Raw genomic sequence first — 23,427 nt, 5'->3', positions numbered from 1 at the left:
CTGAAGACTGGAGGAATGATGCTGATAATACAGCTAATATATTAGATTTTAACATATAGTCACATAGAGAACATCTATTTTTAATTCTAATAACATTTCACAATAGTAAAGGTAAAAATAAATGCAGCATTGCTGAGCAGAAGAGACAAAAACGTTAAAAAATGTTTTGACTGGTACTGTATTTTTTTTTTTTTTTTATCCGTGTCTGTGTTTGTGTGTTGTTTATGTAATGGCTGTCCTCATTTGTAAGTCGCTTTTGGATAAAAGCGTCTGCTAAATGAATAAAAGTGAATGTAATGTAAAGATCATATTGTAAAGTGTGGCTGAAGTGATGCTTCTTCAGCGCCCCCTGCTGGAGGCTCTACTGCAGTACGGCTGTGTGTTGTGCGCCTGCGTAGTAAGTCATCGTGAGTTCGTGAGTTGTTGTGGGCGGGGTTTGTGTGAGCGGCTGCGAGCCGCCTCAGATCCGCTGTGGGTGTAGATGGGTGTGAGACTCCAACACCACGCAAACCGCTCAAAATAAACCCGGTGGAGACGTTAAGGCACATATACGGCTGCCTCTCCGCCGGGAGAGGAGGAGCAGCGGGAGGTTTCGCTTCCTGGAGAGCTTCTCTGAGCGGCGGAATCGAGCCGGGCCATGGCGCGGGACTATGATTACCTCTTCAAGCTGCTCATCATCGGCGACAGCGGTAAGGAAACACCGAGGATGAGAGACGGGAAGCAGGCCTCGGCTCGCTTAAAATGACACTTAAATGATCCAGAACATCTTCAGATGAGTTATTTGTGCTGGATTTACACGTAACACGGATACTGATTAATCTGACATCTTATAACTAACATTTGGTGAGGTCGAGAGGGATGTGGTTTCTGATTAAGCTCATGTAATGGGCCTGTCAACAGTTCACAGTCATTCAGTCTGGGCGTGTTCTTATATTATATATTTTTGTTGTCTATTAAATTAAAATATTAATATGTTACGTTGCCTGGCTTGTTTCTTGATTTTTCTGTGACACAATCGATGTAAGTTATAAACAAACTCAGTATTTATTATGGCAGCCTGGGTCTATTTATTTAATGTCGAGATGTTGTACTGATATATAAACTAATCTATAATAATAATAATAACAATATATTATAATGTGACAAATATTTTAAATGTTATACAATTGTATATGTATAATGTTTAAAAATTCTCTCTCTATATATAGGATATGATTAAATTATACAAATTTGTATAATGTGAATAATATTTTATAAATTTAAAATATTTAAAAATGACATACATTAAATTATATAAATAAATAAAAATATATATAATGTGTATATATTTATGTGAATAATGTTTCAAAATAAATGTAAATTTTCAAAATGTTATATATATATATATATATATATATATATATATATATATATATATATATATATTTTTTTTTTTTTTTTAATTACATTTAAAAACAATGTGTGATGTGTTTCTTCTGTTTCTCAGGTGTTGGCAAAAGCAGTTTACTGCTGAGATTTGCTGATAACACATTTTCAGGTAGGACCCACACGTCACATGTGCTTTTAACAAACATTAACCGTGAAAGATGTGAAAGAGATCTGGTGTCTGCTGTGTATGAGTCGCTCACGCTGACTTCTACACTCTCAGTAATCTCAGTGCTGGTTACTGTAATACAGCTGACAGTAATACTAGCAGATGTAGGACCGTCGGCTGATCTGTGTGTGTTGTTGCAGGAAGCTACATCACTACGATCGGTGTGGACTTCAAGATCCGCACGGTGGAGATCAACGGGGAGAAGGTGAAGCTGCAGATCTGGGACACAGCGGGACAGGAGAGATTCAGGACCATCACCTCCACGTGAGTGACACGTTAAACCTGTTTCGGTTCAATCTTAGGATGCTTTCAAATGAGGAATGAGTTGCTTTCGTTTCACACTTCACAGATGTGAAGGGCTTCCTGGCATTATAAAAAACATTTGATGGTGTAATGTTTGGTGGTGTTGTGTAACGGGGCAGTGGATAAGAGTGTGAGAGACCCGGGTTCGAATCCACTGTGAGACACCAATGTGTCCCTGAGCAAGACACTTAACCCCTAGTTTATTTTTAATTGGACACATTTCAATAAAATGCATCTTATTTTTTTATAAAACCAAAAATGTATATATTAAATACATATATTTATTCAAGTCTGTCAAGTGATTTCACAAAAAAACTTACAATATGTTTTCCAGTTTGTTTAAGTGTTAATTATATCTGACAATAAATTGCAAACTAAAAAAAAAAAAATAATAATAATAGTTTGGGCTCTGTTGGAAATTAAATTATTATTAAATTTAAATAAAATTATATATTTTTTTTTTTAGCTTTGCGCTGCAGAAAAGACTTGTTTATTGGTTATGCATTTTCTATATGATTATTATTACTGTTATTTTGTAACTATATTAATATATAATAATTAAAATGTTTTAACCAAATTCTGCAGCCTCACAATCACATTTAAAATTCACAATCTTCTACAATTAATTTAATATTATGCATATAATAATAAATGACATGTTCCTGATAAATGGACTTTTTTAATTTCTATTTTTATTTTGGCTTGGGTGTTTATTGCAAGGAGTCTCTCTCACCCTTTATGATTATTTTCTACATTGTTCTAGTTATTATCAGTCTCTATTAGTTGTGCCCTGAGCTCCACGATGCTCTTCTGTGACGCGGTGTGTGTTTCTCAAATCCTGTCGTCAAACTGATGATGTGTGCCTCGAGAAAAGTCACCCAGACAACCACTTCCTGTCAGTGATGTCAGTCGCAGGAAGTGAAACAGTCTCGGGTCACCCTTTCCTTCAGAAGATGTGCAGATCGAGTCTCTTTGAAGAACGATCGCTTGTCTTTTATTCCACACGCTGGGGTCCAGGTGGACTCTTATCTTAAGTGTTGACTTCAAGACGATTCTGTGGATTTAAAGATGTTCTAGATGATCTAGAACGTAATGAGCAGAATCTGTGGAGTTCAGTGGACACCAGGCGTTCCTGTTCAATGTGTGATTTAATCTCTGAAATGTTTTCGAGCTAAAATATTTACTGGAAGTCCCCCTTCGAGATTTTAAGATTTAAAATATTTTAATAATTAAAAACATATTTTTATATATAGTTCTCTGGTAACTCATAAATATATTATTATTTATATATTATTAATTATTTTTATATATTTTTTATTTATTTATGTTTTTAAATGGATAAATATGGATTTATATATTTATATGAAATATTTTAGTGTTTTATTGACTTTTTTAAATTTTAGTTATTTTAATTTAGCATTTTTATTGTTTAAATATATTGCTTTTCATCAACTTTCAAACTCCTGGTTTTTTCTTGTCCTCGTGCTAAACGTAAAAAAAACACGTATGATTATTTATATATTATTTATTAATTATTCATATATTTTTATTTGTTTTTAAATGGATAAATATGGATTTATATATTTATATGAAATATTTTAGTGTTTTATTTACTTTTTTTATTTTAGTCATTTTAAGTTAGCATTTTTATTGTTTAAATAAATAGCTTTTCATTAACTCTCAAACTCCAGGTTTTCTTGTCCTCGTGCTAAACGTTAAAAAAATCACATCTAGGTTGTTTTTATTAGCGTAGTCTGTTTTTGACTCATTTCTCTCAGTGAATGTGGCTTTGGACTTTTATTGTGGTTTTATGTTTGTGTTGCTGAAGCTTCAGAGCCCTGATGTGTGTGTGTGTGTGTGTGTGTGGTGGTCTCTTTCAGGTACTATAGAGGCACTCACGGCGTTATCGTGGTGTATGACGTCTCCAGCGCCGAGTCGTTCGTCAACGTCAAACGCTGGCTTCATGAAATCAATCAGAACTGTGACGACGTCTGTCGCATATTAGGTAGATACATTGTTGCCTTTTTAAAATGCATTCTCAAATAGAAACATATGAAAGATACTATAAGTTCATGAATGAGTAAAAATAGTTTTATCACTATCAAGATTTAAGGTTAAATGTAAATTTAGTGTTTTTTTTTTTTTTTTTACATGCTCCTGTGGTGTGACACATATTTCTACAAGTATTAATGTTTTTTTTTTTATCAATTTTATATATTAATTTAAAGGGCCTTTTTGATTAAAAACTGTAAAATTAATTTATTATTAATTTTATTAATATAAATTATATTATTATTATTATTATTTTATTATTATTATTTTTATTATTATTTTGCATAGTTTTTATGTTGCCTTTTTATTGTTATTTTTTCTAGCATTGCATTAATGAGATTTTTGTAGGAAAATGTCTTTTATTAATTTATTTACACAATACAAAATAAAAAATGGTCCTAATAATTTAAATAATGTTCTTTATCTTTAATCTGATCTTTAATTGTTGGTATTTTGTGGATGAAATATGAACTTGGCATTTTTTTGGATGCAGTTTTGTCAGATTCAGTGTTTGGTGATGTTCTGATGATTAATTCTGGGGTTTAACGCTGGTTTCCTGTGCTCTGTGTTCAGTGGGTAATAAGAACGACGATCCCGCCTCTAAAGTGGTGGAGACCAATGACGCGCAGAAGTTTGCTGAACAGATGGGCATCCGACTGTTTGAGACCAGCGCCAAAGAGAACATCAACGTGGAGGACGTAAGCCGGATTAAATCCCATCAGCTTACACAAATAAAGCCTCTAATGGAGTCTTCCTCTCCAGACCAAAAGAGTTTGAGGAATAGGAAGTGTTTCAGAAGCTGATGCTGGAAGTCACTTTTATTTCTGTCGAGCTTTATAAAGAACAGATGGTTTCAAAGCAGCTTCTCGGTAACAGACAGAGAAAATAACAGTGTGAAAGTAGTCAAATGAATTCACTTTCAGCGGTAACGCAGCTCCACACAGTCATTATTCACATCAGTGGTGGAAATATGTATTTTCCAGGGTTATTACAGTTAACTAAAGCTGTCACGTGATATTAAATAAATGCTTAATGAAATACTGAAACTGAAAATACAGTATAGAAAAATCAGTCACATGTTTTTCTTTTAGTGAGTTGGCAAAGCACCATTTCTCATTTCCATTTAGTTTCACTCGAGGTACTAAAATAAGCCAAGATTAAGGAAAGTAAAAAAAATATATATATATATATAATAAAAGTGTCACTTGATGTAATAAAACAAGTAAAGCTAAAACCTAATAAATCATTAATAAAAAGCTAGATATGAATAAAAACTATGGACACATAATAACATTAATGAAAATAACTAAATTAAAATATATAAAAGAAAATATTAATACAAGTATAATAGTAAGTAAAACTAAAACTTAAAACTAAATATTATAAATAAATAAATAAAAATGTATTAAAAATATATAGATTTTTTAATATATGAAAATGGCAAAAACCTAACAAAAGTAATAAACTTTCACAATTAAAAAAAAAGAAAACTAGAATAACTAAGAATAGAAAAACTAAAACTTAAAACTAAATATTATAAATAAATAAAAAATATAAATAAATGATAAAATATATATGAAAATGGCAAAAACATAACAAAATTAATAAACTTTTACAAATAAAAAAATGGAAAGTAGAATAACAGACATAAAAATAGAATCTATATATTAATAAACCTTAATAGTATCTCAGTGATGCTATAATAACTGTGTACTACAGAAGTGTAAGGTATGAGCCTTTTCCATGTCATTTAAGCAATCGTCTAATGCTCAGAAATGCATTGTGTGTGTTGTTATGGATTGAGTCGCTCTCACTGAAGTGTGTTTGTGTCTGTGTGTGCATCAGATGTTCAACTGCATCACTGAGCTCGTCCTGAAGACACGCAAAGAGTGTGTGGCCAAACAACAGCAGCAGAGCGAAGTCGTCAAACTGAGCAAGAGCAGCAAACGCAAGAAGAAGTGCTGCTAGTGGACACACACACACACACACACACTCGAGCGAACTGACACGAGCCAGACAGCTTCACACACCTAACCCAACCCATGAGAGACTAGAACTGATAGAGATTTACTAATGATGAGCTCGTTTGGACTTCAGGAGGACGTCTACAGACTCGAGGCCAAATGTGCGCGACTGCAGCGATCCGGAGCAGATGTGAGCTGGAGAACATCAGGAGTTATGTGTTTTTATCACATCTTCACGGACGGACCGAGCCTGCGCTGCTCTGCCAACAACCAAGAGACCCTCGTCTTGCCTTTTCGCTTTCTCTTTTGTCTTTCATTTTTGTAAAACTGTATTTTTGTACTAACAGATGATACAATCAGACACACACGCGTTCAGTGAATCTGGTGCCATTGACTGAGAGTCGGTGTATTTACAGAGCTGGGAGGAAACGCTCGGTCTCACGAAAAAGTGTGGATTTACGGGAGTAATTAATGCAGGAATTACACACTCGGATCATCAGAGATCAGGATGAGTTTGTTTCTGCGTCAGATCTGGAGAAATGTAGCACTGCACCAATGGAAGTGAATGGGTGCCGTCAGAATGAGAGTCTGATAAACATCACGATAACCCACAGTGCATCAGTGAACATCTGGAGAAGACAAAACCTGATGAAAAAAGATGATTTTAGACAGTCTATAATCCATGATAACACTTCCTCCAGTGAAAAAGTGTTCTGGTCTGAATCAGGAGAGAAATCTGCACAGATCAAGCGTGTGTTGATTGTGATGTGCTGACGGCACCCATTCACTTCCATTGGTGCAATGCCACATTTCTCCGAAATCTGATGACGAAACAAACTCATCCTGGTCTCAGATGAACTGAGCACATTTTCAGCACATTTTATTTTTGTGTGTACTGTTCCTTTAAATGGAGTAATTCACGCAGAAATGCACATTCGGTCTTCATTCACTCGCCCTCGTATCGTGTCTGTGGACCACAAGCGGAAAAGTAAAAGTGCTGAGTTATGCGTTCTCTGAGAAGAGCAGCTTGAACATTTTTCTAAACGTCTCCTTTCGTGTTTCACATGAGAAAGTCAGTCAAACCGGTTTGAGATGACGTGAAGGTGAGTAAGTGACGACAGACTGATCATTTCACTGAATGGTTCTCAAGTCGGAGCCTGATCTGTCCTTGTTCTCCGAGCTGAGAGAGAGAGACGACTCGTGTGACTGTAACCTGTTGTCTTTGACTCTTCTGAACACAGTCTAGTTTACTTCCAGGAATATCAAGAGACTGAAAACTGAAGACATCACTCTCCGTCTCGTGGGAGCCAGTGATTTGAGATGTTGACATGTCATCTTCTGTTTGTATGTGTAATGATCTGGTGTACACTGGAAAAGAGGAACTATTACTCCTATTCATTGTCCCAACACGAGTCTAACGATAATAAAGGTTTTAAGAGAACACAATATTCATCTTTACTCAATGTTTTTGATAACTGATGTGTTTCTGTGGTTGTTTCACCACTAGGTGTCGCTCTAACACACCATTATTCGCTCACTGTGACAAACTCCTGCAGTCTGATGCTTTTTCTTTTTTAATTCAGATCTACATTTTGCTTTGGTGTTGATGTAATCATTGACTCTGTTTTTTTTTTTTATGCAGTTAGAGTTTAAATACATTTTCAGACACACAAAAAAAGTATATATATATATTTATATATAAAACAGTTTAAAAGTTTGAATTGGTTAAAGATTTTTTAAATGTGTTCGAGTCTAATATGAAGAAATACATTAAAAATAGTGAAATATTATTCTAGTGTAAATCATCTGTTTTCTGTGTGAATCTGTGTTAAAGTGTAATGTATTTCTGTGATGCTCCGCTGTATTTTCAGCATCATTCCTCCAGTCTTCAGTGTCACATGATCTTCAGAAATCATGAAATCACATTTCTGATTATTATTAATGTTGAACAAAGTTAATATTTTTGTGAAAATTGTGATACATTTTATTTTTCAGGATACACAGATGAACAAAAAGTTCAAAAGAACAGCGTTCATATGAAACAAATCTTTTGTATCATGTATTTACTGTCACTTGTCACTAATTTAATGCATCCCTGATGAATAGAAGTGACGTTGTTTTTTCTTTTTTAAATCTCATTTGCACAATAGATTGAAATGGTAGCTTATTATGGTTTTCAGTAAATTATTGTGCAGCACTGTTTTCAAACATTGATAATAATCAGAATTGTTTCTTGAGCAGTAAATCATCATATTAGACTGAATTCTGAAGATCATGTGACACTGAATTCATAAGATGTATATAAAAGCCTTTTTCTTTACGGTAAATAACTCTTGTCTGAGTGTTGTTGATTCCGGGGAAATACTAGTAGTTTTAGCTCCAGATGTCCTCATTTGTCGTCCTGCTGGTGCCGTGACCCTGAGGTCATGTCTACCCCATCTGCTCCTGCGAGAACGTGAACAACCACATCTACGCGAGCTTAAAGAGAACAACTGAAAACCTTGCTTTAATAGAAACCGTACAGTGTGTAGGAAGAGCAATGCATTTAAGTTTATAGTATGATGCATTGCACTTTGCAGAATGATGAGAATGTTTAGTTTTCTTTCTGTAGCATCATTATTGTAGACTATGACTCCCACACTACATTCAAGTCTTCTGATGTTATGTGATGCTTGTGCTATCCAAGATAAAGAAGTTTGTTTCTTCATCAGGTTTGTAGAAATGTAGCACTGCATCAGTGTCTCATCAATAGATGCTCTGCAGTGAATGGGTGCCGTCAGAATGAGAGTCTGATAAAAACATCACAATAATCCACAGCACTCCAGTCCATCAGTGAACATCTGGAGAAGACAAAACCTGAAACACATCCAGCATTAAGATGATTTTAACTCTAACACATAGAGTCTATAATCCAGAATAACACTTCCTCCAGTGAGAAAGTGTTCTGGTCTGAATCAGGAGAGAAATCTGCACAGATCAAGCAGCGTTTAAACAGATCTAAACTAATCTAATAGGAGATGGACTTTTTCACTGGAGGAAGTGTTATTATGGATTATAGACTCTATGTATTTGAGTTAAAATCATCTTAATGCTGGATGTGTTTCAGGTTTTGTCTTCTCAGATGTTCACTGATGGACTGGAGTGCTGTGGATTATTGTGATGTTTTTATCAGACTCTCATTCTGACGGCACCCATTCACCCCCACTGATGCATTTCTACAAATCTGCTGAAGAAATATGTGATTAATTTTATCAGGCAAGTTGATTTCTCAATCTTGGGCTTGGAGCATCGTGTCGTGATTACTGTAATGATTTGTGATTGCTGGTGATATCATCTCGTCTGGGAACTCAGATTATTTCTATTTTCTCTCAATGTCTCTGTAATTTCCCGTGTCTCTCTCCATCACAGCTCGGGGAGGCTGTTGCCATGGAGCTTACAGGCATCGCCAGGGAAACCAGATCTTGAGGAGCCAGTGAAACTGGATGAGAGAAATGTTGCGGCTCGTCAGAGGTTAAGAGTGCGCTAATGTAAGTTATGTAGAATTCAGAGAGAAGCGCTTCTCTGTCTATCTGCCGCCCTGGATGGAAACTGCATCACGTCTGAAACACTTCTGTTCTGAGTTCTGCATCTGATACTGAGATTTATGGAAACTTGTTCTGCCACATAGTAAAAAATAAAAAGTAACTGCAACTTTTTTATCTCACTGGTCAGACTTTTTTCTTGCAATTCCTTCTTTCTCTACTACCTCTTTCTTTTGGGGTGCCACAAGGCTCTATTCTCTGCCCGTTTTATTTTCACTTTACAAGCTGCCTCTCGAGTCTTTTCGAGAACTTTTCACTGCTATGCAAATGATTTGCAAACTGATTTGCCTATGAGGCCGAAAAATGCTGATGCAGTTGGATTGCTAAATGATTGAATTCATGACATGAAACTTTGGTTGCAGCACAATTTTAGATTTTTGTGCGCTGACTTCAAAGCTTAGACCACCTGCCAAAAATCTTTTGATAGTATAACCTAAAAATTTGACAAACAAATTGACAGCATGATTATAGCAAGTTTTTTTCAGCTACCTCTTTTCGCTAAGGTCAAACGAATTTTTAAGCTGACCTTGAGAAAGCTATGAAGACTAGACCGGAACAAGCTTCCCCTTGATATGCATACTATCACTGATCTGGATCTTTTTAACAATAGACTAAACAATTATTTATATAGACTGACTTTTAATACCTAGCAAGTTTGTGATATTTTAGTGTATTTTTTTGCTGTAGAAATTTATACTTTTGTTTTTACTGCATTATTTTCTGCTCCTTTTGGAAAGCACTTTGGTCAGCTTGAGTGTTATAAAGTGCTATAAAAATAAATGTTGATTGATGATAAATAACTCATTTCAATGTATTTTCAATGCTTCAAAATATTCTAACCGAGCCTCTGATGTCACATGGACTACTTTGATGATGTTTTTCTTACCTTTCTGGACATGGACAGTAGACCGTACACACAGCTTCAATGGAGGGACTGAGAGCTCTCGGACTAAATCTAAAATATCTTAAACTGTGACTCAAAGATGAACCGAGGTCTCACGGGTTTGGAACGACATTTATCTATCCTTTTTGTTTTTATATACGTGACCATTGTTTACTATTCAGAAAACTGCTTATATTTAATCATTTTGTGCAATATATTTTTACTTGTTTTTTACATTTTGGTTTACATGCTTATTATATATTTTTTAAAATCTTGACTGCAATATTTTTGGGTGAAAATGTATCCCGTATATTATCCTTATTCAGCAGGAAGTTTGAGTGCCACATATCAAAGGATTTATAGTTTAATTTACGTCGGCTCACAGTAGATGCAGGTGAATCTGTGTTTTTTAACATCCATGATTCACTTCATCTTTAAGAGGATAGAAAAACATGATCAGGCTTCTTTATTTAGCTAAAGCTCCCTTTGTGTCAGCGGTGAGGCGTAACACGGCACTTTGTCTGTCTCTAATGGATGTTTGTGATTATGGTGGGTGACAATACAGCGGATGTTCACGGTGTTCTTGCCCTGCTTCCTACAAACCGTGTGTGTGTGTCTCTCATCTGTAGAGCTACAGTCTGACCTCAAGATGAAGGACATGAAGTTTACTTCAGAATTAAAGAGAATATTTCCTGCCGACAGACACAAGTGAGTTAAAAACAGCTCTTACCTCATCTGGCGCTTCTCGTTTCCATTCACATTTTACTGAGAATGAAAATGCTGCACAAGGATCAGAACTTCTGGGTTGGGTTGAATTATGGGGCTACCTTATAATAATAATTTTGATAATACTTTATATATTTAAGGTCGCTTTTTAAATACATAATATATAAAACAAACACACAATCCAAGCAAAACAAACAAAACAAATACAGAGACAGAAACAAGAACCAAATTGAAGTGTGAAATGTGACCAGAATTATTTTAGTGATACACTGAAATAAGCTATTTTCACTAAAAATAAAAGTTTTCATTTAGCCAAAAATACATTTTTAGTTACTGAATCTGAAATGCTGTTGAGGGTGTCGGTGTGTTCTTAACCAATCTTGATATTGCAGCCAAACTCATTTTTATATTATTTTAGCTTTTTACTATTATTAATAAAATATTTTATTATTTTTCAATTGCCAAAACTTCAGAGCATCACTACTAGTTATTAAAAAAACGAATGCATATCTCAAAAACTCGGCATGTGTCACTTGCATCGCAACCAACATTTATACAATGAATAATTACTTTACGCCATTGTTTTATGTTGCTTCATAAATCCTATATGTAAGAAGATTTTTAATAAATGAGTGCATTTTCAAGATACTGACATTTTACAGTAGAAGCTTGGATGTATTGTATAAGCGTCCAGCTTCAGCTCGACTCAGATCTCTCCTGATTGTGATCAAGTAAAGGTCAGAATAAGGTCAGTAATATCTCCAGATGAACTCTCGCAGCTCAGCTTTACTTGATTCTCCATCAATCATGTTTTAGAGTCTCAGATCTGATCCTCAGGATCTTTTGAGGAGCGTTTCTTACCCCGAAGCTTTACTTTCACTGTTCCTCAGCGGAGGAATGGTCTTCACAAGCCTCCAGAACGTTTAGTATTTTGTTCAAAGGCTCAATAAACTCTACATCAGTTATAGAAGAGTGTATAGATCTATATTAGTAGTAGATGTGTTTGCATTCACGTACTTGTATATTTAGACCCACCTGTTTAGGGAATCCCTAACCTTAGCAAACAGTGTGTTTATAATTCTAACATTGCTTGTTTGAATCAGTGTCACGGTGCTGTAGATGTGTGTTTTTGGGTGATCTTGCACAGTGATTAGCTGTCGCCCCATGCAGTATCTTTCTCTTCTCATGAAGGCAAACGCATGAAGCACAAAGTGACTATAGAGACGGTTTTTCTATTTCTGCCTCCTCCCTCGTTCCAGACGCTCCCGGGTAAAAGAGGGGGAAAACGAGTGATCCGTCTTTACTCGAGCGATGCGCTGAAAGACCCCCGCTAGCTTGTTGCTAGGATACGTGGGCTCGAATTCCGCGCTTGCCGCTCGTTTCCCGCCGGCTTTGTTTTCCATTCATCCTCTCTTGCGTGTGTTTGTGCGAGCACACGTGTGTTTATGTGATGCATATTTGATCTTTATGTGATCAGCATGTTGGAATACATGTTAAAGAATGAGGGAAATCTGTTTGTGGAACTAGAAATGAGATTTCAGATGGAATTCTGGTGGATTCTACACATTTAAACAATTCTGATAAGTTATAGTTAAGATCTAGAATTATTTATGGATCAGATAAAATAGATATCATCATTTATTAAGCAATTATCATTTTGACATCTTTATTTAAAGTCTGAAATTTGAGGTTTAACTTTTTATGAAACTTTTTCAAAGCTTTATTTGAGCATTTACGTTAGATATCTCCACAATGTTATTGTTTTAGTAATTATGCAAACAAAAAGTCATTGTACTTGTTGTTTGTTGATTTTTAAATAAAAAACTTGGTGTGATTTATGTGTCTGGACTTTTTTTTTTTTTACATTTCCAGCACTTTTAACAACACTGTGATTAATTTTGGTCACTAAAATCGTGATAAGACATTTTCATATGGTTACTTCCATACTTGCCAATATATTATTATATAGTTTAAATGATAAATTTAGTATAAGTTTTGTATATATACATAATTTTGAGAAGTGTTTATTTATAATAAGTACATACATAATACAAATACGTTAGAATTATATGTATTTATTTAGTTTAATGTATAAATTATAAGAATTATATGAAATTATAAAATGTTTTTTTAATTATTTTTTTATATTTTACAATTATACAAATAATATAATAAAGTTAAATATAATATAATACATTTATTATAATTTTATATATTTTTATTCATATTGAATATAGTTCAATATTATTCACAATTATTGAGATCATTTAATAAATTATTAGATGATTGTGATTATAATTTAGGGGTGATCTCTGTCCAGTGTGCATAAAATAATTATACTGCTGAAGGTGAGGTACAACAATTCATTTTTCTTTAAAACTCAAAAAACTTAAAGTAATTTAAAAACTTTCTGAGTAAATCTCCACTCACTTAAATAAATGCATGGCTGCAAGTTAAAATTACTAATTTAGTTAAACCTTTTAAGTTGCACACATTATTTTGATATATATTTGAGTTCACTTGACAGAAAAATGTTGTTGTTACATTGACTTAATATTTTGTGTAATTTAAATTATTTTAACTTAATTTGTAGTAACTCAATAAAATGGTCTTGTTAACTTTGGAAATTGATATGACTAATATGACTATTTTGCATTTGCTTGCATAAATGTCTTATTGATGTATCAGTCAAACGAGACTCCGCTCCATTATAGATGCAGCGCTGCTGTAAATCATCAAATAATCACAATAAATAATTAACCGTTGCATTTGCATATATTCGTTCTTGCACTGGAGTCTGTGAGGATCAAGCATCAGAAATCTCTGTTTAAATGTTCAGGTCCTTTATAGTTAATTAATTTGAGCCCGAGGTGAGGTTTCAGGCTGATATTGTGGCAGATACTGTCTCTATAAATAAACACGCAGTCATTCTTATACCTGCAGCATTCACACGGCTCTCTCTCTGATGTTTTTCTTTGGCTTTGCACATACAGCACTCTCTGAAGATGCAGATTCAGCTAATTAGCTAATGATAATGGTGTATTCACAAGCTTTTAGTTAGTATGTGGATGTGTGATCCAGACGAGTAATTAAACCCAACTGAGATGGTTTGTGCAATGATAGATTCACTGACAGGTGATTATTACGTAAGACCACGTTGTGAGATCTGCTGTTTCACACTCGTTATGTGCTCGTTACGTTCACTTCTACATTCAGACTGTGTTTGCATTGGATAAAGTGTCAAAGCAAGTGTCATTTATAAAGAAATTGAATTAAATGAATTACTACTTTCTGTTGCCAGTCACTGACAGGTGTTAGATAACTAATTATATAAAGCATTTGATTGTATACGGACCTGAGTGCATGTCGCTTTTTATTGTAGTTTTTCCTGCAAGAGAGATTAAATTCTAAATGTTTACCTGCTATTTATGATTGTAACGATTCACTCAACTCACGATGCGATATGATTCATGATACTGATTTCAAAATACGTTTACTCACAGTTTCTTTTAACAAAATTAGATTTAAGACCAATAAATTACAAGGTGTCCTTTAATTATGGCTTGGATAAAATGGTGCAGATTTCTTTGTGAAACTGATATGTGTCAAAATTGAAAATATAAAACAAACCTCTAATGAAATAAATAAATATAACAAGTATAAACGCAGGTTCACTCTCTGCCAGCAGGAGGCGCTTATGAAGCAGCAGTAATAATGAAGTGTTTCCATAGTTACGGCTGTAAACAAAGCAGTGCAGCACTTATAAACACTGCTTAAATATGCATTATACAGAGATGAAAAGAAAATACCATCTACACTTTTCTAAAGACAGTCAGTTTCCCTCAGAGATACATTCATATAAACTCCAACACCCAAATGATTCGCGATTCGTTTAACATCTCAACCGATCTGAATGGTCACACATTTGTATTGGTGTTCAACCAGCTTGCTGTGCATCATTACATCAATAATAAGTTCATTTAAACTTTTTATGAATAAACTAGCCATGTGCTTGGCTCCAGTTTTGATATCACAGATTAGAGAGAGGTTGTTATAATTAAATTTATTTTAATTTCCCTGTAGAGAGAATACACTCTAAATTTACCTGATAAAAGCTTATATTAACTTTTATAAATAAATGATCACATACTAGACTCCAGTTTTGATTCCCTTCAGAAAGAGATTGAAAATGTATTTAATTTTATTTAACTATATATTATTATTATTATTATTATTATTATTATTATTAAAAATAATACTATTAGTAATTTTATTTCATTTTCTTTCCTGGAAGTAAATTGTTCCTAAATTGTCTTTTATTAAAATAAAATCAGTTTCCAGAAGGTCATTTTATTTATTTATTTTTTTATTTTTTTTCAGTTTCCTGGAAGTAAACTGTTTTTAATTGTAAATTATATTTAATGAATTGTAAATGAGAATGGAATTTTGATTTCATAGACTTTACAGAGAGAAAATAACGTAAAATGAAACATTAGAACTAAATTAGTTTTTTAAATATGACTTAAAACCACTTTTGAGTAAATGGTGGTATAAAAATAAAACACTATGACAGAATTGTTGTTTTTGAGTGAACTATTCCTTTAATGTTAATAAAACTAAACACAAAACCCTCACTGCTCTTGACTGAAGATATTTAATACAGTGTGAAAGCATGGTTTCTTTATGTGTAATTTTACTACTTTACTTCTTGCGTTAAACATTGCTTATCACTCAACGAATAAAAGGAAAATATGTACAAATAATGTTTAAAACAAAACAAAAACGAACAAACTAATGAATGAACTAATAAACAAATTAATGAACGATTAAATAATTAAATGTCTTCATTATGTTTTGAATTTTTTTCGCATTAAACGTTTTGCGTCTAGAGATTAAATTATAGACGTGTTACCTGCTAAAAGTTCATTTGAACTTTTATGAATAAACTAACATTTGCCATAATCCTATATTTTATTTTACCTTTAGTTTTATTATTATTATTTTTATTTATATAATGCATAAAAATATGATTGCATTTTTTTTCTTTTATTTATTCGGTGATAAACTATGAGAAATCATGCCTGCGTTGTGTTTACATTTGAATAATTTTACAATTTTACTTATTTTATTTTGAATCATATTCAAGTTCATCTAAAAAAGCATCTCTACAGAAGTAATTCGGCTCAATAACAGTGTTATTATCCAGCTTTAGTTCAAGTTAAGTTCTTATCAGATCGTCTCAATGCAGTCAAATTGAGACCACAACTGAAAATTAAAGTAATATCACCCAACTCTGCATGCATAAATGTAATGTTTTCTTGCTTGTGTTCTGCTCCCAGTGTTTCCTGAAGTTCTCAGAGGAACCCAAAGCCAGTGCACAGTGTTATTAATCATAAGCCTGACTTGCTGCTATTTTGACGACTTCTCTGCTGTAATTGCTGGATTTGCTACAGATTGCTCTGCAGGTTTAAGTGAAACACAGGGGATGGGAATTAATTCATTAAGCCTGTTGCGTAAAGCTCCGAGTTTCCTCTTTATCTGCTTTAAGACTTTAGGATTGTTAGCTCGGGGAGTTGGGCAGCATGTGCATTGTCTTAAATCTCTGTGTTAGTACTTCTACATCACAGTAAACATGTTGCGATAGTGATAATTGTGCATACTGTATATGTCTATGTTGATATCACATGACAGCATTCAGAGTCACGCTTTGAGAACAAACTATGTTTATAGGAAAGTAGAAAGCCACCATGTGTTTAATAATGCAGTAACTCACACACACACACACACACACACACACACACACACACACACACTATTGTGTATCTCTGAAAGGGCAGTGGGTGGATTTCTGTAGAATTAGTCACCATTCATTTTTTTTTTTTTTTTTTTTTTACGTTTATTCATTAATAAACGTTATTTATATACCCTTATATTCTTACTGATCGCTGATAAAACTCTGCTGCGTAGAAAACAAAGCTAAAAATAAAGGCAGTTGTCATTTCTGTGCATCTGACGTGATTATGATTGATTCTGTGCAGCTCAGAGGCTTGTTATTGCAATCATAATGTCATGATTCTGTCGGTTTCCTGAGATTCATGGACTTTATTGAGCTGATTAACATATTCAGATGAGCTGATTAACATATTCAGATGAGCTGATTAACATATTCAGATGAGCTGAGATCATCACGTCTCCTGCAGTCGATGTGCTTGTGTTGTTGTTTTTTTTTAAATAAACAAATTGTGTAAATGTATGAACAATAGCCCTCAGCAGCTGATACTGTGTGTGTGTGTGTGTGTGGATCTCGCTCCGGGTTTTGGCTGTGACTCACACTGATTAGCTGAGACTGCTGCAGAGAGACAGAGAGAGAGAGAGTGAGAGTGGGCGAGCGAGTCATTGCGCTACAGTCTCATCTCTCTCTCTCTCTCTCTCTCTCTCTCTCTGTTTTCCTCACTGAGCACCTCACAGGTTTTCTCCTCTCGTCTCCTCCAGTGCTCCCTCCGTTCCTTTCGTCTCTGCGCTCCGAGGATGACACCTCCAATCTCGAGGAGCCCGAGAGGCCCCCCCGCCCTGCGGCCGCTGCCCGGCGAGATCATCCTCGCTCAGGCTTCCTCGGACGAGACCTGCCCTTTGTAGGGTGGTGCTTCAGTCGGGCCCTGAGCGCACTGGCCAAGGCTGAGTGAGTACACACACACACACACACACACACACACACATCTCTAGTCACAGGTGGTCCAGTGGTGCGGAGACGGACACATCACCACGGCGACTGTCACCAGGCAACATTGTGGCTGAGTGTGAGGTATTGCTGGTGCGGGGAAAGCTGTGGTTCACATGTCTTTAAGATGAATGAGAGAGAGCTGTGTGTGCGTGCATCTGCTTTTAAGTCTGAGGGGAACGGGAAACCTCATCTGGCGTGTGTGTGTGTGTGTGTGTGTGTGTGTGTGTGTGTGAGAGAGAGATGATCCGTAGCACAATGAAACCCAGTGCATAAACACTGTGTAACGTGATCGGCTCTGTGCTCGCTGCGATGTGGTCAACCTTCAGTCTGTTGTTTTGGTTTGCTTTTGCTTCTGATCGTGTGGTTTGGTGTTTATTGATCGAGTCAAAACATGTGCACGTTGTATTTCATCCATGAATTATGAGAAATGCATGAAAAGCATATGCTCATTACCATAATGAAAAAAAATTATTTCAGTTTTAAGCTAATTTTCCTCTGTTCTCATTACTATAATGCTAAAAATAGTTCTCACTATTGAAATTTTTTCTTCTCATTTTATATTTAATTTCCCCCAATTTATATACCACAACAAAAAAAAATTACTACAATATTTGTAATTAATTATTTATTATTTAAATTTTTTCATCCCCTATAACACAAAAAATAATTATCATTATTCTCATTATTAAAAATTACTGTATTATTTTTTATTAGATTTTCCTTATTCTCCTTTCCGTAATGAAAAATAAATCTCATCACTGTAAAAAATTAATTTTGTTTAATTAAATTTTCCCCTAATTCTCATTAATTTAATAGAAAATAATTCTCATGTTTATTCATTTTTTATGTAATTTATTTAGTTAATAATCCCCCCCCCCCAATTCTTATCACCATATTAAAAACGATCTCATTACTGTAATGGTTTTTAACATATTTTATTTCATTTTGATTTTTATTATTTTATTTTAACCCAGTTCTCATTACCATGATGCAAAAAAAAAAAAAAATCTGTAACGTGGAAAACAATTGTAAAGTATTTTTATAGATCATTGGGAGTGGTTGTTGTGTGAAAAATTGTTGATTTCAATCGCAATAAGTATTATGAGAATGACTGAAAAGTAGTGTGTGTGTGTGTGAGTGTGAGTGTGTGAGACGTGCTGCCCAAAACACACGTCTCAGTGAATGCATTGAGGCGTGTGTTTATTGTTATGTGCTGCTCTGGTGTGTTGAATCAGGTGAAGGTCTCGGTCAGGAGTCTGATCCCAAACGAGACAGAAATAACATGCTTTTCTTCCCAGAAGCTGAAGAGAAAGGGACATGAGAGAGCTTTATAATGTTAGTCTGAATGAGAATGAACCCAGAATGCATTTCTATGGGAACCAGGGTTTCCTTCCCACGCCCCCCCCCCCCCCCACCATCTCTCTCCATCCATTCACTCGCTTCTTCTCTCTTTAATCCTGAAATGCGTATTTGTCCTGCTGTGTGTCATGTTATTGCCTTCGTCTTCATATAGCATTTCCAACACCATGAAATCCCCTGAACACAACACCAGCGGAGGAGCGTGGGAATGTTAATGCAGAGGCGCAGCTGCTGATTGGTGGACAGGCTCCTCTGGAGATGTGCTGTGATATGAGAGAGCTGGATCCGTCTTGAGGCAAACAAAACATCTGGAATGAGTGATAGCGCTCGCAAACCGCCCTCACTGCGCATCTCTCATGCACGCTTCAGAAACGTATGCATTGTGGATGCAGTAGGGGTGTTGTTTAGCAAGCTTGATGTGTGCCGTTATTCATGTAGCGCACATCTGTCAAAAACATGCAGACACAGAAATGCATTCTTTTCTGCTGCACAGCTGACGAATGCATTTATCTGGCGTGCATTCAAAAACGTACATTCATAAAGCAGTGCACCTAAAAGAAAGCATGCATTTATCAGACAGTGATGTGGAAAAGCGTGCATTTATCAGACCATGCCGTAGAAAAGCGTGCATTTATCAGACAGTGACGTAGAAAAGCGTGCATTTATCAGACCATGCCGTAGAAAAGCGTGCATTTATCAGACAGTGACGTAGAAAAGCGTGCATTTATCAGACAGTGACGTAGAAAAGCGTGCATTTATCAGACCATGCCGTAGAAAAGCGTGCATTTATCAGACAGTGACGTAGAAAAGCGTGCATTTATCAGACATTTCCGTAGAAAAGCATGCATTTATCAGACAGTTACATGGAAAAGCGTGCATTTATCAGATATTGCCATAGAAAAGCGTGCATTTATCAGACCGTGCCGTAGAAAAGTGTGCATTTATCAGACAGTTACGTGGAAAAGCATGCATTTATCAGACATTTCCGTAGAAAAGCATGCATTTATCAGACAGTTACATGGAAAAGCGTGCATTTATCAGACATTTCCGTAGAAAAGCATGCATTTATCAGACAGTTACATGGAAAAGCGTGCATTTATCAGATATTGCCATAGAAAAGCGTGCATTTATCAGACCGTGCCGTAGAAAAGCGTGCATTTATCAGACAGTTACGTGGAAAAGCATGCATTTATCAGACAGTGACGTAGAAAGACATGCGTTTCCCTTTCAGGCATCATGTCTGAAACCGTTTTCACTCAAGAAATTGCTAGTAAATTTCACATATATTTACATTGAAGATAATACTCTTTGTGAGTGTAGAGCAAAACTTTAATTATGCAATAAATAAAATAAAATAAAACAATTGTAAAAAATGTAAACATCACTGTTTGTAATTGCTTTTTGTTGATTTGAATGAAATTTGCAATAAGAATTACTCAAAAGAGCAGTAATACGTGTGTGCACGTAATTTCGGAGACATTTACACACTAGAAAGTAACATTATTTAAATATTGAACAGGATGCACTGCGCTAGCAATGTAAAGGACACGTGTTCATGGATGTACTGATCAAATGTAAACCTTGAATTCAATGCAAATCACTCTGGATAAAACTATCTGCTTAATGCATAAATATATTAATCACATTGATTTGTACTCAGGAAAACAAATGTAAACCGTCTCGTTATCTCTACAGTAAATCAGCCAACATTTGTCACTGTGAGAGCTAATTAAATCCCAAAACAAAGTGAAACACTCCGCTGTTATCATTATGTTTTAGACATGCATTTAAAGTGCATTTAACATGTCAGCAGAAGCGCATTAATGATGTGATATATGTCAAGCTGAAGTGTCCCTGGAGAGACGCTTGTTTTGGGTTGAGTCAGTGCTCTAATTGGAGTGTTTCCTGTCTGTAATGACCGGTGGACTCACGGTTCGTCTCGGTGACAGACTCTAGAGCTGCTTGGATAATTCAAAGGCCAACTGGTTTGTCACTACATGAATAGTTTGTCCAGTAATGAGACTTTTCGTCATTTCTCTCGCCCTCATGTTCTCCGTTCACACAGTGTTTTTCCATGCAGCGAGCAGAGCAGCTTTGCTGATAAATGATGACAGTATTGTAATCTGTATTTCATTCTTTGAGCGACGTTATCAGGGTTTGGTTCCAGTAGGGCTTCACCTCAACAAACCCTCTGATTATCTGAAGTATTTTGATCCGGAGCTTTATGATTCTGAGCGTATCTGATCTGGAAACAGTGATATGATGGTATTATATGAAATGTTCTTTAGCATCACAAACCATAAAATGTAGTCAGGGTTCTGCTATGGTTTAGCATGGTTTCCAGAGATCTGGAGCTGATTCGGTAGCTCGCTGGTCTGTGACTGACTGTTGTCTTGCGGCGCGCTGTCTTTTAAGGAGCCATTCACATATGGCGTCTTTTGCGCGCACAAGTTCGTTATTTCCAATGTAGACGCGGTATGCGCACTCATAATGGAAGCGACGCGGTCGCGACACGCACACGAAAACAGGTGAAAACATTTAAAAACATCTCAACTTTTCAGAATGCCGCAAGCGCACTACGGGTCATGTGACAAGAACTAACCAATCAACTTCATCCTTTCCTGTAACGATGTTGAAAACTCTGCTAAGATGAAGGAACAACTGATCTCGGGAACTCGACTGGAAGTTGAAGTCGGCTGGGTGCCGCCATCTTGTAGCAGAACTTCACTTGCGTTAGCATTCCCATTGACTCCCATTCATTTTGGCGTCACTTTGACAGCGAATAACTTTACATCTGAGGCGTTTAAAGACTCCGTTTGTCCATTATTTATTTCTAAAGATACACGACACTGTATAAAGGGCTCCATTACCTTCTATGTTACATTATGGCCCCGTATAAACAGCTTTTGTAAAAAATAGGCTAACGATTGCGTCATAACCACTCGGCTCTCTGTCGCATTACCGTACAGACAGGTGGAGAAGCTCGCAGGCAATTAACTTAATATGGCTTACTGGCGTTACATTTTAAAATACTATACAAAATCATTAATCAGAATGTTTACTCCTGCTCACTCACGACAAAGAGCTCCCCGCTCAAGCTCGCCGTCTCTGCAAGATTAACGATGGCAGTTTGCACGCACAGCTACTAGAAGATTTACATCTGTCAGACAGGTTGCTGACGTCGTCAAGCTTCGTTTGAGTCTGAGTCACACACACACACACACACACACCCGGAGCAGTGGGCAGCCATTTATGCTGCGGCGCCCGGGGAGCAGTTGGGGGTTCGGTGTCTTGCTCAAGGGCACCTAAGTCGTGGTATTGAAGGTGGAGAGAGAACTGTTCATGCACTCCCCCCACCCACAATTCCTGCCGGCCCGAGACTAGAACCCACAACCTTTTGATTGGGAGTCCAACTCTCTAACCATTAGGCCATTTAGTACACTTTTCATTTGTCCTTTAAGTTTTAAAAAGATTGTGCTATTACTAGTTTTGTCATACATTCTCAAAATGTACTATAAAATCTTTTTCTTCCAAAAAAAAAAAAAAAAAAAAAAAAAAAAAGTGCTATTACTAGTTTTGTCATATATTAAAGTATGAGAGAGTTCAGACATTGATATGTTTTAATAATGTCTCATTTAAACGCAAGCAACCACAAACATGGTTTTAAAATTTGTTTGTGAATCAGTTCAAGCAAGTTTCTCTCTTTTTTTCTTTGTGTGTATTTAGTGCACGTAAATAACATTCATTAATAATCAGTGAATATTAAATATTAAAAAGTTTTATTTTCAGAGCAAATGCATTACATTTCATTATAGAGTATTGTTGAAAGGCAAAAGTCTGCTTAGGTAGGAAGGTGTCTGATAGTCTTATAAATGTAAACCTGTCTTCACCTGGTTCTCTTGTTATAATTTTCATAGTTCGTTTGAAGACCAGCCTTTATTTGAAGTTGGTCTGATTCAAAGTAAAGTCCTCGTTCATCACACACATGATGAATTCTGTGATGGTGGACACAGGGATTGTTTCGTCCTGCAGAGCGCCACATAGACACTCCCTGCCTGACCTTTCTCGATGGATGATGGATGTAACGCAGCATGTGTGAGCGCCGCAGGTTGACAGCATCACCGCAGGAACATCGGGAGAACATTTACCGAACATAGGCTGTGAGTCAGCCTCGTCTTTGTCCGTCAGCAGTGCTAAGAATAGCCAAGGAATGCATCAGCGGATCAATAGCTACTGTATTCACC

General features: G+C 35.7%; 1 protein-coding gene across 1 annotated transcript; it reads left to right on the top strand.

The window, feature by feature from the left end:
* The first annotated feature begins 408 nt into the window (after positions 1-408).
* On the top strand, positions 409-7,361 carry LOC113071244 (ras-related protein Rab-35-like). Its single transcript, XM_026244609.1, has 6 exons — positions 409-689; positions 1,487-1,537; positions 1,735-1,858; positions 3,778-3,902; positions 4,523-4,647; positions 5,795-7,361. The coding sequence occupies exons 1-6, from the start codon at positions 638-640 to the stop codon at positions 5,915-5,917; spliced, it is 600 nt and encodes a 199-aa protein (XP_026100394.1). The 5' UTR covers positions 409-637; the 3' UTR covers positions 5,918-7,361.
* The last annotated feature ends 16,066 nt before the right edge of the window (positions 7,362-23,427 follow it).

The sequence above is a fragment of the Carassius auratus genome, chromosome 5, assembly GCF_003368295.1.
Source record: "Carassius auratus strain Wakin chromosome 5, ASM336829v1, whole genome shotgun sequence".
In the NCBI taxonomy this organism is placed as follows: domain Eukaryota; kingdom Metazoa; phylum Chordata; class Actinopteri; order Cypriniformes; family Cyprinidae; genus Carassius; species Carassius auratus.
The sequence above is the reverse complement of the archived record's forward strand: the minus strand, read 5'-3'. Positions and strand labels throughout refer to the sequence as shown.